Source organism: Buteo buteo, chromosome 10 (assembly GCF_964188355.1).
Source record: "Buteo buteo chromosome 10, bButBut1.hap1.1, whole genome shotgun sequence".
Taxonomy (NCBI): domain Eukaryota; kingdom Metazoa; phylum Chordata; class Aves; order Accipitriformes; family Accipitridae; genus Buteo; species Buteo buteo.
The window spans coordinates 32,614,879-32,632,907 of NC_134180.1; the positions used below are offsets into that span (position 1 = coordinate 32,614,879).

The 18,029-nt window shown below is 39.3% G+C and overlaps 1 protein-coding gene across 12 annotated transcripts in view; it reads left to right on the forward strand.

Annotated features, from left to right (window-relative positions):
* Positions 1-18,029, forward strand: part of ST3GAL3 (ST3 beta-galactoside alpha-2,3-sialyltransferase 3) — a 194,393-nt gene that overhangs the window by 70,177 nt on the left and 106,187 nt on the right. For 9 of the 12 annotated variants that reach the window (XM_075039262.1, XM_075039267.1, XM_075039266.1 and 6 more), the window contains one exon: positions 2,801-2,893. The exons of the other annotated variants lie outside the window; for them this stretch is intronic. In XM_075039262.1, coding sequence (XP_074895363.1) covers positions 2,801-2,893 — 93 coding nt within the window. The remainder of the gene's footprint in view (positions 1-2,800; positions 2,894-18,029) is intronic. 12 annotated transcript variants of the gene reach the window in all.

Sequence of the window (18,029 nt, forward strand, 5' to 3'; positions counted from 1 at the left end):
CAGGTTTATCGTTACGAGTATACTGGCAATGACAGTATGTAGTGTGTAATCTAAAGAAATCGAACAAATAAAATGTGTCCCTAGATGGTTTTAAAATGTAGAGTGTCCATTTCTAGTTTTCTGTAGCCTGCTGGCTCAATATGTGGCTGGAAGAAAGGAGATAAGCAAATGGTGAATGATACGAGATGGCAGCTACAGTTGGCTTATGAGAATTGTTCTGCCTCTGGCACTCTGGATCATGAACTTCATCACATCCAAGAAATGTTAACAGCTCGGCCCCTCGGGCTTTAGCAGCTCTGACTATCTTTGTGGGTTTTGTAATTGACAGCTCCACTGTCGGTCTGCAGCTCTGATTGGCATTCTGTACAACTCAAATGCATGAGGATTTCAGCCTACTGTTCTTTTGCAGAAACACCATGATGGGCATCTGAGTGACATTTTAATTTGATAATGAAAGCACCATTAAATCAGAAAAGAGAAAAATGCCTGTGTTTGTGGCACAAGATACTTTGTGTGACCACTGAGGTCATTTGAGAAAGGCCTGCTGTTGAAATAGTTATACAAGTTTGCCAGCAATGACTCACTACCGTGGTGGCTGCAGATAAATTCCAGTTGCTTGCTACTTGTTTTTGAAGATTTTGGTATTAGGGATTTCTGTATGTTGCTTAAACAATAAAAATCCAGCAACACTTCAGTTTGCTTGATAAAGGTTAGGATTTCTCACATTTCTTCATATCTGAAACGCTGCAATAAGCTGTGATCTGTACACCCTGCTGTCCCTTTCGACTGTGTCAGCGGGGGATACATTTTAGCACCATTAAAACCTTCTGATTTGTCAGCAACAGGCCTTTCCTTCCTGTGTCTATTTCTAAAGAGATCGTGACTGGAGTCAGAGCACACATCATTCAGTGCAAGTCTTCAGGATTCAAACTTCCAGATGTTCACATCTTAGATGTTTTCTCATCTCTCTCATTGAGAGATATGTATTACAATATCACCTGTGGAAACCGAACTCATGGATTTGGGTTGTGCTAGATAATGTTATACCTGCATCTGTCTCTCCATGTCTATATAATATATTTAGAGAAATCTAAACTTTGCTGTAAATAATTGACAGTCTAAATAGCCAAATGTATTCTTCTGCCATCCTATAGATGAGGAATTGTGATAGTAAAATATTACATGTTTTGACTAAAACCATGCAGGAAAGCTGTGGCAGAATTACAATCAGGTCCATGTTCTTAAGCTTTTTCTGGTGCTTTTCATCTGCAAAGGTCTTAAGAAATCAAAAACTTACAGTGACTTTTTATTTTCTCCAGTTTATTTCCACTTACAGCTGTTGAAGGTTTAGATTTCTATTCATCAGACATAGATTTTATTCTTTAGGAACTATAGATTTAGGAGGTTTTGTTCTGTATGCAGCTAATTCTAAAATTAACTGTCCGTCTATTGATAACCCAGTTGGAACTGGCTAGTGATCTCTTGGGAAGTGACCCCAGGACCAGTACAAGAAGGGTAGATACTACTAGTTCAGCATGGAGTTACTGTTATTGAGATATGTAATTTTGCCAGCCAGGGTTTTGTTTGCACCACTGCTCACAATCCCTCCAGGACCTTGTCTTCAGCTCAGGGGTCCACTCACTTGAAACTCTCTGAATCCATGCTCATTACATTTAGCAGTAGTTTGCTAGTTAAGTGATCTTGGTGATGTAGACGTTGCTGATGCCTGGAAAAGCATGGCTGTGATAAGAATGGGCTATTCAAAATTATTTTTCTGCATCTACTCTGTGGATCTGTACTGTCACCTTCATTTGACTCCTACTGTTGACCTGTAGGAAAAAACCTTTTGTTACTTGCCTTCTGCTAACAGAATGGTGTAGCAAATACAATATTATCAATCGACTCTGCGGTAATTACCACTTCCAACTTCCGCTGAATGTTGAGTGTGTAACTGTAAATGCATTTGGTTTTTTTTAAGGAATATTAATAATTCTCATACTGTGACTGACATTAAGGTATCTAATGTTACTTTGAAAGCACAAGTGAGTTAAACCTTGTAATGTTTTTGTGAAATGGATTAATGTAAAAATTTTGCAGGTTGTGAATAGGGACACAAATAAAATTAAATGTTTTTTCCAGGTCACTTAGCAGATCTATGATAAAAGTAGGTACTGGACTTAAATATCTTTTCTTGAGTTGCTAAGTTTGTTTCTGTACAAAAACTAAATGAAAAAAACTGCAATATTCTAAATTTGGCCCTGAAATCACTAGGCAAGCTGAATTAAGACACATCTTAACAGAACAGCAGCAATGTCATCTAATCCAAATACTGAAAGCATGCAGCCCTTGATGATAGCCTGTCGGAACTGCTCGACAGTTTGTAAATGCTTGAAAGGTGTCTTCTAAATAATATTCTAAATAATACTTTTCTATAATTTTAACTTTGATCATACTTTAGAAAAATAGCCAAAGCAAACTGCTGTTTATGTTTTCTTCCTTTTGAAAGGTTGAAGTCTAAGATAATACCTTGATATTTTTCTTCCATGAGCTTTACCTTCCTAGGTATGAAAATCTTTCAGCAAAACTAGTGGTTTAGTGGTATTTCAGATATCTTTAACCCTATCCTTTGTTTGTTGTTCTCCTGTGATGCTATATTGCAACAAATAAATACCCATCTGTGTTTGCTGTTATTGCTCACAGCTGTTTTTCAGAAAACCTGTAAGGAAAAAAATAACTTGGATGATTGTAGAAGCCAGTTCATAGCCAGGAGAGTCCTGACTCTATACTTACTTTTTCACAGGCCTCCAGAATTGGCATCAAAGTATGCAAATTTCTCTGAGGGAGTGTGCAAGCCTGGTTATGCATCAGCGCTCATGACTGTCATCTTCCCAAAGTAAGTAATTAACTTTACTGGGTTTTTTTTTTTCTCTCTTCCCCTGATGACTTCTCATCCTTCAAGGTGGGTGATTTGCAGAGATTGTCTGCAGAAAGTGTCGTTTCTCTGTCACTTGATTGGTTCAAGGGGAGACTGGTGTTGAAATTCTGGGCTCTTTGAGTGGTCAGTGGCAATGGCTTAATTGATTTCAGTCTGACTAGGAGCTTGCTCAAAGAGTAGCGAGTTCTGTGTGTTGAATAATAAAACAGATTATATTGTCAGTGTATGGTACAGATGTGTGCTCAAGCTCACTGTTGGTGCCAGATGATGCAATCCGTAGGAAGCTTTGGACATGAAGTGACATTGAGTTATCTGGAGTAGTAAATTGTGTTTGTTTTTTTTTTTAACTTGGGAGAACAGGGTAAAGCATCCCTCAGGTGTCTGGAGGCTTTGGAATAGTTTTTTCCAAAGAGTCTAAGACATGTTATTAGCAAGCTGTACATCTTACTGTGTTGAAAAGTTATTGTTAGCTGAAGTGTTACTAGTTTCTTTAGAATTTGTTTCCCTCTGAAAGGGTGGAAAGTTGCAGTACTGTTTGATAACTCTCAGAAATGAGGAATGTAATCATAACAGATCAAGCAAAACTTATAAGGATCTCAGTTTGGTTCATCAAATGGAAAATTTGACCGAATGGTTATTTGACCTTTGTACAAGCTTCTAATGCATGTGGGAAAGGTGCTTTAGTGCAGTGATCTCTTTGGCAAAAGAGGTTGTGGACTTTTTAACACATCTTATAAAAGATGTATTTTTTTTCTTTTAAGGAGGGAATTTCCATGACTTGTACATATAGAGGTTAAGTTGGGTGACCATGGCCTTCAGGCCAAGCCTGAAACTGGTGGTATCTTCTTTGGTTTTATTGGCAAACATGGTATCTGCAAACTTTAAAAATTAAAAATAAATTGCCAATTACATTGCCTTGTAACCAGCAGATATTACAGCCAGGCCTTAAAACCAAAACAAAATGCTAAGAGTTGAGGCTATGTTCTCTATCACCAGTGTAAAACAAACAATTATCAGTATTATCTCCTGTGTGAATTTTGGAACTCTGGTTAGAATATAAATAAATACTAGAACCAAAGGTAGACACATGATCACGCTCTTCTGAAGAACTTTGAGTGCTTCTAAATCTGTGTTTGTGTATATATTAAATGTAAATAGTACAGAAGAGGAATATAAGGTAATTTAACTGTGGTAAGATGTCTGAAGCTAAAGCCTTCCTTTCTTTATACAGCTGAAACCTAACTGCCCTTCCCAAGGCATGTCTGTTGTTACATATTGATTCTGCTGAGATAACTTATATACACTGAAGAATGAAGACTGGTACAGTTATTAAGGCCAGAAAAATACCATTAATGGTCCCTTATCCTGATCTGTTTCATGACATAGGATATGATGTTTTCTTCCAGTAAATTCATCTTGGATCACAGGGTAGTTAGCTTGATTTAAAGATTTCAGTTGGTGGAGAATTTGGTAATAAAGTGCTACATTATTCATATGGATAAACTCATTATTGCAAAAATATTAATCTCATTTTAAATTTAAGACTTTGGCTTCGAGAAGGACTTTTTTGCCTGCTAGAATATGAAGTGTTCCTTATTCTCTCCCTCAGTAGCTACTTAAAAATCGCTATTCAGTCACCTTCTCCCAATAGCTAACTGTGTTGAACTAATACCATGCAAAGAGGTAGTAACTTGTCTCTAGTCTAACTAGGTGGTTGTTGTCTTGTTCATACATTGAAAAATCATATTCATAGTTCTAAAGACAGCATCTGGCTGGGGATTTATATTCAGTTGCTTCTCTAACGTGAACCCTAAACCTTACTAAGGTTGACTTTTTTTCCAGGATGTCCTTTAATTCTTTATTAATTGAATTCAGTGTCGGATATTTCATTATTTTACCTAGGATTGGTGTAAGGATGGCTGACCAGTAGTTCTGCAAAGAATTCCGTGCTACATTTAAGATTCTTTCTCTTCTCAAACTTCTCTCGTACTCAAAGAACCATACAAAGTTACCATTACCAAGCCAGATATCATAATTTAATATATTTAGAACTTTTAAAGCCAAATTAGCTTGCCTGTTAATTTAAGAATTTGAGCTGCATGATTTCTTTTATTCTAGCTTTTGTTTTCAGTTGCTTGTATCATTAGGAAAACATCACCTCTGCGGCTGACGTTTTTCAGGCTTGGTCTTTGCCATAAAATGTGTGGTTTTGTTGGGTTTTTTTTATTATTTGGATAAAGTTGGTTTGGCTGTTTTCAAGCATGAATAAAATGAATAAATGTTTTCCCATTCTAAAGGTTCCTGGCTTTTTAGTGCAATTTTAAATGTAAATAGGCAAAATATGATGGAAGTAGTTGCAATAGCATAAATATTTTTTAGAGGATGTAACTCTTCTTGGTAAGTGCTTCTTTAAAGGTAAAAAAGTGAGTTCAGACTTTACCAAGCTAGATGGATTAAAGAGCAATGCCCTGAGAAATCTCAAAATGTGGTTGCTGGTAAGGAAAGACTAAATGTTTTTTTGTTTTGGTTTGGTTTTGTTTTTTATGAGATCCTCAGTTGATCAGTTCTTACTCCAGCAATGCTTGATGCCTTCATCAATAATCCTAGCTGGAAAAAATCCTAGGTTAAGTGTGCACATGATAGGCTTATTGGAGAGTACTAAATAAAGGATTGGTTACTTTTAGAGAACAATCTGGATTGCCTGATTTAAATGCCATAGTCCAACAAAATATATGTTAATACATCCAATATGAAATAAGACATCTGGGAGGAACAAATGCAGATTACACCTTCAAGATGGAAAAACTGTTGTGGAAACAGACACAGAGAAAGCTTCATGTAATCTCAACAAAATATCATAGCTGAAATGCTATTTCAGGTTCATATGTACACACATAAATTGAGAAATTTTATGTGTAGCACTGATTTAAAATTAAACACACACCCCCCCCCAGCCCCCCAACCCAAGACTTCTAGTATACCGTGTCCAGTTTTGATGGTGAAAGTCCAAGGGAGGGGAAATAAGAGATTGATGGAAAAGCCACAAAAATGAACAAGGACTGGCTTAAACAGTAAAGTAAACAAAGCTCCTAGAAATAAGTCATCTTTCTGAAGCAGGAGTTGTATCCAAATGAAGAGAATAGGAAAGAGCATTAACTTTGGCAAGTTAAATATAAACCATAATGAGGTAGGCCAAAAAAATGTTGAGGAACAACTTTATAAAGGCATAAAAAAAAAATAAAGCTTTTTGTCTAACTGTCAAAAGCAGAAAGCCTGCCAGAGATCCTGATGGGCTGATAGATGATCATAATATTACATGTGAGCTAAGGGAAGGTAAAGCCATAGCAGAGAAGTTATTTGCATTGCTATTCACTGGAGAACAGTTCCCACGTGGAGCCCTCCTTTCTGGGGGACAGGCTGGGGGAAGCTGACAGAAGGTTGACGTTTTGGAACAAATCAGCACAATGAATTGCTAGGAAAAGTTCTCACTTTGTGAAGAACTCGGTGGTGAAGTTGCCGAGTTACACGCAGTTGTGTATAATCATTGCTTAAATTGGCCACAGAAGGAGGAATGAAAAGCAGTAAACGTGTCAGGCTTCTCAAGAGGGGCCAGTGGAGCGTTTGGGAAACTGAAAACTAATAGTGAGCCTGGTTTCTGTATTAGGCACCTCGGTAGAAACTATAAAAAAAGAATAGAATTAATGTTCATTCACAGGAATAAAGGCAATGATAGAGAGAAGTCAAGTTGTCTTCTGCAGCAGGAAGTCCTGCCCTGTAAATCTGCTCACGTTGTTTGAATGACTGGATGAGCATTTGATAAACGGTGATTTAACTAATACAAGATGTCTAGATTTCTTTAAAATAAAACAAACAAACAAAAAAAACAACCAAGAAACCAACCAATCATTTGGTGTTTCAAAGACTTTTGGGAAATTAAACTGGTGTAATCCTGTAGTGGTTAGGTAGTGACTAGGTAAAGATTGGAAACTGTATGGAAAAAAATAAGAAAATTGGACAGTACAGGGACGTTACCCCTGGAGTCCTCTGGAGAATGTCTGCTGGGATTTCTACTGTTCCAAGTGCTCATGAACTATTTGGAACAGATGATTAATAATAAAGCACTGACACATTTTTCCAGGTAGCAAGACCAAAAGTTGACTGTGAGGAATGTCAAAGGAATCTCACAGTGCTAAGTGATGGGGCAGCAAAATAGCAGGCCAAATTCAGTTCTGATAGATGTAGTGTTTGTTGAGAAGATTGATCTGACAGCATATACCTAATGATGGACTTAGTTATGTCTCGCAAATCATGAAAGAGATCTTGGAATAACTGTGGATGGTTCTGTGACTTACTGACCAGCAATGGTTAAAAGACCGTAGGCATATTAGGAGATAAAATGCAGAAGAGCCAAGAATATGTTATGACACTGTATAAATACCCCTTGTGCCTCTATCTTCAATAACACATCTAATTCTCTTCAACTAATTTTGAAACAGATCTAGAAGAATTAGGTATATATAGTGGTAATAAAGACTAAACAAACAAAAACATGGAGCTATTTCCATGCTCAGAAAGATTGACTAGACTTAGACTTTTGAGTTTGAGGTAGAGCAAGCAGAGACTATTCAGAAGTATGTGTAACATAGTGAACGGTATGGAGAAGATGTTTAGGTGATTGCTTCTTTCAGTAAAAGATTTTGGGGTATTAAATGTAAATATTGTGCACCAGGTTTAAAATAAACAAAGGGAAGTGCTATTTCATGCTATTTCCAGTTACGTTTTTCTGAGAATGAGGTCCCTCGTGGGCAAAAGATTAAAAAAATAAAAAGATTGACAGTCAGACTCTACTGACTGCAAGGATTCAGAAACAGGCACGGAAATCATGAAGTTAGAGGAGGCTGGAAACTAAATGGATGTTGAGGGCAGGGTGTAGTTTTATATATTCCCTGTTTCTTAGGTGTTTTACTGAAATGCTGGTCAATGGACACAGACATCAGGTATTGGGCAAAATGGATGTTTGGTCTAATCCATTGTGCCTGTGCCTGTGTTTTTGTTTTGTTTGGTTCTGGTTTTTTTAATTATTATGCCTTAAAGGCAGACTGGCATAGCTTCAGAAGAACATGCTGCAATCTGAATCATGGCAGTGGCTTCCCACAAAGAGAAATGGATGCATGATCTCAGTACTGCATCTCAGTGTAGGAGCTGGCTCACTGGGCTGCATCTGCTGCTCACTGTAAATGAAGGAGTTATCTAATTTTTCACCTTCCAGGACAATACGACTCTGCCTCTTGCAAATGTCCCAACAGTAGATAATGACTCAAAGTGCCTGAAGTACGGTTACTGGTTTCGGAATGATACAAAGAAAATGACAAGCATCTTTGGTAAAATGGCATCAGTAGGTCAGTGAATTAAACTACTATGTTCAGTGAATTAGACTATTTTTAGTAGGTCTGAGGTCACCTACAAGTCTGGAGCTAATGCTTTGACCTTTTCGCAGAAGGCACTAACTTGTGTTTGCAGTGGTAACACTGCAGTCTCCTGCATGTCTGGCCTTACTGTGGAAACGATGCTGCCTGTGTACAGTTCTTTCTATGCCCTATTCTTTATCAAATGAGGAAGGAGACCTCTGCCCATGGTTTGCGGCTGACATGCCAGCCCGGGACAGTTCAGCTACTGACAGTTTTCCAACCACAAGCTCTTGTAAGTTGGCAGCTAATACTAGAAATTAGAGGAGGCAGTAAATAGAGAGGGAATGTCTGCAGCCTGCAGACTTGTGGATCTGTGTTTGGTAAGAGAACATGGAGAAAAAAGTATTTAAAGAAAGATAAAGAGTATCTGAAAGGATTTCAGAATAAGGGGGAAAGGGGAAATTCAATATACAACAGATCTATAGGTATTGTGACCAAAATAGTGAATTTAACATTTGTGATTCAGATTCATAAGACTATTTTTAGCACCAAGGATATGATCGTAAACATCTCTTCCTAGTCAATTGGTGCTAAGAAATAGTCTTACATGAATCACAAACTTCTTTAAATCAGTTAAGAAACAAAATCACTTTTGTTTGTTTGATTATTCTGGTGCAAGTGTTCTCTCGAATAACAACTGGCATTTTCTTCAGTCTTTTTGTTTGTTTCTGTCCTGGTTTCAGCCGGGATGGAGTTAACTGTCTTCCTAGTAGCTGGTACAGTGCTATGTTTTGAGTTCAGTATGTGAAGAATGTTGATAACACTGATGTTTTCAGTTGTTGCTCAGTAGTGTTTAGACTATAGTCAAGGATTTTCAGCTTCTCATGCCCAGCCAGGGCACCTGACCCAAACTGGCCAACGGTGTATTCCATACCATGTGACGTCCCATCTAGTTTAGGAACTGGGAAGGGGGGGGAGGCAGTTTTTTTTGGCCGCTCGGGGACTGGCTGGGTGTCGGTCGGCGGGTGGTGAGCAATTGCCCTGTGCATCATTTGTACATTTCAATCCTTTTATTACTTACTGTTGTCATTTTATTAGTGTTATCATTATCATTATTAGTTTCTTCTTTTCTGTTCTATTAAACCGTTCTTATCTCAACCCAGGAGTTTTACTTCTTTTCCTGATTTTCTCCCCCATCCCACTGGATGGGGGGGAAGTGAGTGAGCGGCTGCGTGGTGCTTAGTTGCTGGCTGGGGTTAAACCACGACAGTTTCCTTATTTTTCGATACTACAGCCTGCTCTTCACTCCGAGGAAAAACAGCTCTCCTGTAAACTCTTCTAGGTTTCTGTTTTCTTGCTGAATTGTTTCTTTGTATATTAAGTTCAAAATTTTTTAAGCTTTCATATCAGTGGAGAATGTATGATGCAGATTTATGCCAGCTGTAGAAATTTCAGTGTCTGTCTCTGAAGTAATTCTGTGTTTTGGGGTTTTTTTTTTTCCTGATGTTTAGTTCCCCCTTGATACTGTAGGTCATAGAGTCCTGTGTGTTTCTCCACTTCCACAGGCCAGTTGTGTATAGCTGGGACAGCTCCAGAAGGCCTTTCTCTGAAGTCTACAGGGTAGACTCCTGTTTCCTTGCTAACGCAGCTTGGCAAAAATTTCTTTCCCATTGCTGTCTTGCAGGTATAGTTCATGCAGGTTTTATACTTCAGGAAAAAACCCCATTCTTACATGCATTCTTATATGTGAATGGGCAATAGGGGCTTCAGGTGGAACTGGAGCTTTAGCAAGGGCTTTAGTAGGGGTCAGGATAATTTAAAAATGTAGTCCCCTCATCCGAAATACTTACCCATTCGTTTCCATATCCCCTTCCAGGAAGCTGTGCCTATTATAATAAGCACACAAGAGCATCTTTCCATTCCATGCTTTCCTGCTTTGTTACTTAGATATTCAGAAAAAAATATTTTAAAAAGAGAATTTTTAACCCTCTGCTTAGAACTAACTTTATTCATGTTGGGCTGTCTCAGTGCCTCATGAATTAGTGCCATACCCAGCATGGACTTGTGCTGAAGTGACAGGACATGAGCTCAGTGCTTAGAGACTGTCAGCACAGGTGATGGCTGTTTCCTTGTGATTAACTATTTAAGGAGAGCAGAGGAAGCCAAAGGATGGCAGCTTCACGTGGTTCACGAAAGCTCACTGCAGAAATAGGCTGGTTAATTAGTTTGCCACTGAGGATTGCTATGGGAATTCAAAACTATTCCCTGACTGTAGCATGATCCATCTACTGCATATTTTGCAGTCTTTTCAGGTGCAGGGGGTAGTATCTCTTATTTTTTAAGATACATAAAATTGTATATATATGCTAAATTAGTTATTGACAGTAGGGTTGGTTTTGTCTTCTAAACATATGTATAATGTACATCTCATTTTGAAATACACTCAAGTGGTTCATTTTGTTAATTTGAACTGTGAAAGCATCTTGTGCACAATGAAAGAGGGATTTCTCGAGGCTCGCACTGAAGTCAGGGTCCCAGTGTCCCAGACACTGCTGTGAGAAAGACTTTTAGCTTTCCTTCAAACAAAGATGACTCCTGTTCTAGGAACAGGGAGTACTCAAACCCCAATCCCTTCTTTAAGTCTCTTGGTCTGTGCTAGTGCATTCAGGAGTAGTGTACGATGATGGTGGAGATTGTTTCAGAGCTCAAGTTACATTTGGTGTCCCGGTAACTGCTGTAATCACTGCTCTTTAAGGAAATTGGTATGTGCCAGTGCCCGAAAGTGTGTTTGAGGGTGTCAGAGGGCTGACCTGGAGTCTTTATCACAACTCCCCTCAGATCCTGTGTCTTGCTTATTCTGCCTGTGCCCACAGCAAAGACGAAGGAAATACTTCTTGTTGCATTATTGAGGTTTGAATTTGCAGGACAAGTTTATGCAGGTGTATTTTCTCCTGGGCAGTGCTGAACATCATTAGGTTCCCTCAGTTCCTTGGTTAACTCTGGCTGAAGGAGTTCAGGAGGGGAAAGGAGAGATGAAAGAGGAATTGACGGTGCCCTGGTCGATTAAGCCATCGGTGTTTCCCATTTCTCCAAGCTCCAAGCTGTTCAGTGCCTGGCTTGTGCCAGGGATGTCAGAGCATGCTGCTGCTCATGTTTGCCTCCTGTCACCTCCTTACTCAGTGTTTTGTAAAACCCAGGCTAAATAAACATCTGAGCCAAAAAATGCATGCTCCTAAAATTACTACTGGTGTCTGGGCAGCACCTGCCCACCCAGAGCTCCCTGGCTTTTCCAGTAATACATCTTCTTATGTGGTTAGCTGCTGTCCCACTGTCACTGCTGGCAAAGGGAACATTTTGCACTGCTCTACCTTTCTTTCCCTGTGATTTTTCTGTAGTGCCTTTTTTCTTCCTTATATGTTGGTTCTGGAGTGAAGATTTTCTCACTTTTTCACCTCTGCAATTAGCGTGTTGGCTATTACATACAATTTGAAGGCACTTACAAAGAGGATGATTTTTTAAAATACATATTAACGCAGATTTTGAGTGGCAGAATTGGGTCAGAATATACAACAGGTATAATTCCTATGTTTTATTGTCATGTGCTCATTTGAGAGACTTAAATCTCTCACACTTCTGCCTAAAGGTGAAAAGTATGTTATTTCACAAAATATTTTGTCACAGCTGGCTATACTTCAGTGAACATACAGCACAGTCTGTTAGGAGACATTTGCTTTTAATGTTCAGACTAAGATTGTTGTCTGAGCTGTTGTTGCTATTTATAACTGGGGCAATTGGATTGCTTTTCACAACAACCTAACTGCTTCAGTCCCTTCCACCTGCCTTGTCTGCAGGAGGAAGCTGGGGTTAAGAAGCAACATTTGATAACTCATGTTTAGAGTATTGCAAACCTCCGGTACCAAAGTGGTGGTAACCAAAGCTCCCTTTAAAGCGTGGTCAAATAACTAATTTCTCTGTGATAGATTCCCTGCATTCATTTTTTTTGTAGTGAGCAATGATCGGGAATGTTAGTTCCAGAGATGAGCAGATGAAACTGTACACAGAACTTCACTGCTAGCTCTTAATTCATAGCACCAATTAACCAGCTTGGAGCTCATACTTCAAAACAAACTTCAATGGCAACAGCTCATTTCTTCACTTCTGGCAGCTTCTGAAGATGTGAATGCTGCTGTGTCAGGTTGCAATAGATGTGTCATAATGTAAGAGCAGATTAAAAAAAAAAAAAAAGGCTTGGGTTCTTGTGTCTGCACCCCCTTTTCTCTGTGGCACTGTTTGCTTAAGGAGTTTGTGCTGCCCCTTGTGCTGCTTCATTACCTGAGCTAACATAACTGCCTGTGGACAGTGCAATAAACTGGGTAAGTAAAATAATCCCTATGTCTGAACATGAGTTTTTCCTCCCCCATCCATCTACTTGATTTGTGCAAGATTATTTTTAATCCAGATGAGTTCACTGATCCAGTTTATGGAATTACCAAATCGTTATACAAACCCCACCAAGGGTGCAGCTTGGGAATGAAGAGCTAAGGTAATGGGACTGCAAAAACTCTGTAAGCCAGCCTGGGCACCAGGACAGAGGTATGAGGAGGTGTTGCTCAGGAGGTAGGGATCTGGTTTCACCTTCAGTTCTTGCAGGTTGTTCTCTCTATCCCATGTTGAATTTTTAACCTTTAAAAAAATGTGCGAAGTAGTACATGCAATTCCTGTGTGCTGATCCTGACAGTAGATTCTACATCAGAGCCATTTCTGGAGCTGCAATCTCTCATGCTTAACCTCTCTCAAGAGTTTAAAAAAAAAAAGTATGTGAATCCATGTGATGTGCAGGCTTTGTGCCTGAAAAATTTGTCTTCAGATTCCTTTTCGTGACTTCTGAATTAAGTGAGACTGTTAGATGAAAGCTGGAATATGGACATATGGACCTTACTGAGCGTGTGCCTTTCTGGCTTCAAAAAAGGTGCAGAGCATATGCACTCTTGCTTCAGTATGAGTACACTGCATCTTATGCCGTAGTGGGAGCAGGATGGAGGTTTTTGTCTTGTTTTGCTTTTTTTTTTTTGTTTTCTAGAATACTAGAGTTATTTCTAAATTGTGAACTTTAACCAAAAAAAAAAAAAGGGACAGCTTTGCAAATGTACAAGTAACTAACTGTATTTGCGTGAGCATGATGATTGTAATAGAAATAATAAACTTAATCTGTGCCAACAAATAAGCATATTTTATTGTGCATGTGTGTTTAGGCTCTGTTGCTGTGGCCCATCTGGTCTAAAGCTACACCAATAAGAATGTTTAACTTTGAGGAAAAATCTTGCAGCAAAGATTGCTTGAGGATCTAAATGCATTTGAGTGAATGAAAATAGCAGTAAGCGTGAAATGAAATGAATTAAAAATATCAGTGAGCATGAAAGTTAAGCAGTGTATGTAATATCACTGTTGTTTTGATATATATGTCTTACCGTCTTTTCTTTTTCTCAGATCACCATATGAAAGTGTGTTTGGGTATCTCTCTTTTTATTAAAACTCTGACTTTGACTCTCTGAAGGTTCATCTTTATTGGTCCAGCCCATTGTTGCCACAGAGCCCCAAGAAGTTCCCTGGCATCCCTGAGGCTCTGTCACCAGTGATTTCCTCTTGCCATAGGAAAGCATGCACTTCCCTCAGAGTTTTCTGAATTGTTTTCAAGAGTGGATAATTGTTCCTTCTGAGCTCCCTACTGGTGGTTTTAATGAAGTTTCCTATCTTTGGGTAGATTTCAAGTCAATTTATTTTCCTCTTCCACCTTTCCCTCCTCCTCTCTTACTGTCACACTTTGTTCTATTATTGAAACATTTCAGGAGTGTCAGTGCATGCAAATGCTGCCACTGAGCCAGTGTACATTGGCTAAGAATACGGATGAAAAGCAAGTCTCATAATTTATGCAAGATTATTAGGCCAAATTAGAAACAGTCTGGGGAACCCTCCAACTCCACATTAGGCAAATTAAGGTAAAAACTGGAGAAATTAAAAATTCTCTTTGTAGCAATGTGAAAAGTCACTTGAGAATGTTGTTCGGATAATATTGTAGAAGCTCTCACTCCACTGCAGTGTGAACAGTGTAAGCTCCTTTGGCAATTATTTTCTTTGGTACCTTTTAATATAATTCTGAGCTAACTATGCAGCAAAATAAAATCCATAAATTAATTGCTAAATACTATAGAAGCAATGCTGTAACTGTTGTAATAGAGTCAGGGATCACAGTAGCTTGGTGAAGTTCCTGTAGTTTCCCGAGGACTCTTGCTCGCTGGTTCACCCCAACCCAAATCACTTGTAATGCTGGAAACCAAGGCAAGAGCATTACCACATACTGCAGTGAAGCTGACTGCAATGGGATGGCGTATTTCACTAGTATTACTCACTGTGTTTTTAAAATCTTCTTCTATTTTGCTAAATTCTGAAGGTTTATGCATTCAGAAAAAAGTTTTTTCCTTTTTGTGTAATCTGCCATACCTTTAAGAATGATCATGTCGTCTTCTCTCCTGAAGCACTTTGAGTCATTGATTTACTTACACAGGAACTTTTCGTGTGCAAGTCAGGGCTGTAGCTTACTCCAGTGTCCAGCTTGTAAACCAGAAATACCGTGTCTAGCTCTCTTAAGTGTTTCATTGTGAGTTTCCTGAAAATCATTGCATCTGCCATGCTAATTTGTTATTCTTCCAAGCTTAAACAACTGATGTAAGCTTCAGAATTGTGTACATTTCAAATAACTTCTTGTACTGTTCTTGGAAAAAAAGAAAAAAAAAAAGATTTCAGAGATTTATATGGTTTTCTCTTTCTAAATTGATACGTGTTGTACCAATTTTAGCATGTTTCTAATCTATTTATCAGCTGTGCCAGCCTAGCTTGGTGTTTACACCAGGGCATATCTAGGAATAGATGTAGAATTTCACTGCTGAAAGTGATGTCAGTGTGATAAAGAGATTCCTGAGAAATGAATTAATTTATTTGGGAATGAAACAGATTAAAATATCTGTGACCTTCTCTGGGGTCTCAGAGAGCCTGAAACCAGAAGAATACATAAATATGCTAGTGCACAGAACCACAATGCTTTACCTGTTGCCCTCCTAAATAAAAAGGTGCGCGTGCATCTGCTTTCACTTTGGGCCTGCCTCTGTTATAGAACCTTTGCTGTCTTTAATGGAAAGTGATGCTGTATTAGCCACCAGAAGTGTTCGTTTGGGGGCTTGTATCTTTTTTCTTTTTTTTTTTTTTATTACAAAAGGTTTACACTGAGAGCGAAGACTGGCCTATGGATGAGCTCTTCCAAACATAAACAGTTCCCATGAATGCTTCAGGAAAGGTGGAATAGTGTTCAGTCACCTAAAAAAGACAAGCAAGGGAAAGCTGTTTGGGACATGATGGCTTTCCCTGTCCCTGCAGCCATCATTGGGGTCTGTGATGTGCTGTCCTGGGCTGGCTGGGCACTGCTGGCCCCGAACCTGCAGTATGAGCAAGTCTGTAGGACAACAGCTGTTTTGGGAGAGTCTCTGGCTCTATTTTGGAAAGACACCACCAACTTTGGAATGGTCTCATGGGTGTTCAAAGCCATACCAGATGCTTCACCAGGCAATGAATTAGGGATAAGTAGCACAGCATATATCTGTTCTGCAAGTTTTGTTTATATTTTAAGAATTTGTTTGTAAATGTGTAACCTGATGGATGGGTAGGTATTTAAAGCTACAGCATACCAGGCAGCCTTAATGTAACCTGTGGCAAAACAGGAAACTCCTTAGAGCCAGCAGTGGCCAGCTCTTTTTGCTTTTGATTTGTTTCTTAAACAGTGCCTGTGGAGTTTAGGCATTTGCAGAGGAAGATGCTGGTCCCAAGGCTCTCATTAAACAGGCCAGCACGCAATCCATCATCGCTGGACTTGTTCCTGCTGCTCTTGGAACAGTTGAGAAAGGATGTCCAAAATTTGAAGGAGGCAAAGTATGCTTACAGGTCCTGGTATAAGCAAAGAAAACTAAAATAGGAAAACCACAAACTTTCTCTGTTTTGTTTCCCTTGTTGGGGATTTTAGTCAGCACGTGTACCAGGCATTTCTTCTCCTTTGGACAGATCTGATCTCCTGGGTAATAATAACTATTTATGGAACAACAGGATACCAAACAGTTTATAAACACTAGGCTTGTTTACTTCTACTCTGTGACTGCTCATTTCACATAGGGGTTTCCTCATCTGTCATGGGTAGAGAAACTTGGCTGAGTAGACACATCTGTAAAGTAGTTGGCCTTGCTCTGCCATGGTGTCCTAGCAGAAGCTCTGTCCTGCTCAGCCAGCAGAATTTTCCACCTGTGCTCAGTAAGGAAGGTATTCTAGCAGGAAAGTAGTCCTCTCGTATTTTCTAAGAGGAAAGGAAGAACTGTTCGGCTTCACTCCTCCCAGGTCTGGCACCTGCTGCTCATGGCAGGTGTGGGTCTGAAGTGCTGATCTCCTCCGCCTCCTCTCCGAGAAGCAGATTCTTCATTCATCAGTACTGCATTAGTAGAATGTGCTATAGCTGCGAGACTCCTAAACCATGCCCAGACAGGCAATGAGAGGAAATAGGGCTAATAGTTTGGGTGGTTTTTTTCTCTTCGTATTAATAGGACTTGATTTCCAGTGTTTTACCATCTCTTGTGGGTTGTTGGACAGAAGACACAGAGGGGAAGCAGCACTTCATTCTGCATAATTAGCTGCCAGACATTGCACCCTCTGAGGAGGAGGGAAACAGTAATGGTTCCAGGCCGTGCAGGAGATAAAGGACAGAAATCCTGTGAAATAAGCCGCGTCTGGAGTGCTCTAAGATACAGAATAATTCACTTAAAAATTCAGAGCTATGTGAGGTTTGGAGTGCTGGCTGTTGCACATTCTGTCTCCATCTGAACAGTGGCTGTGTGATGATGAACTGCTGAGATGTTTTGACAGACGCCAGTCAGAGGGGTATTTTTGACAGATTTTTTTGTAATGATTAATGTCACTCTAAGCAGTTGTTTGTGTTTCTAAATGTTTGTTTTGATTCATCTCCTCTTTGTTTCCTTTTCACAGCAGTGCCCAGCTTACCATAATGAGATTCAGGAAGCTGAAATCAGTCTCAATTAGTGAGGCTACTGTAAATATTTTCACTGACAGAACTGTCTTTATTCAGTTAAGATCTCAAAATATTTGAATGTTGTTCTATGATAAACAGTTAGAAGATCCCGTAATTCAAATAAAGTGATACCAGGAGGGCAGTTTATTCTGAGATAATCCTGTCTTTAGCTAATTTAAAGAAATTGTGCTCTATGAAAATGTAAGAACCCCAATAAAAGGCAGAGGAGAGGTGAGAAGCATGAGAGAAAATGGAAAAGGAAAAGGTTCCCACAGGCAAAATCATTTATTACTAGGTCTAACTTTATTTTACAAAGTTGTCTGGCCTGTCTAGAAGTGCACAAGGCATTGTTGTCTGCAGTCGATAACTGAGTAATGGTCAGAGTTGCCTGTATCTGGAGAGTGTGAAGCAGCCATCACTGACAAGACCTTCTGCCTTGGTAGGGGTGATGACCCATATGTATCCACGACATCTGGCCTGGGAAGAACCCTCAATAGCTTGTTCGCAATAACCACTCTGCAGCTGTTAAGGAGCAAGAAATTAAGTGGGAAAATCAGTGTTAAGTACC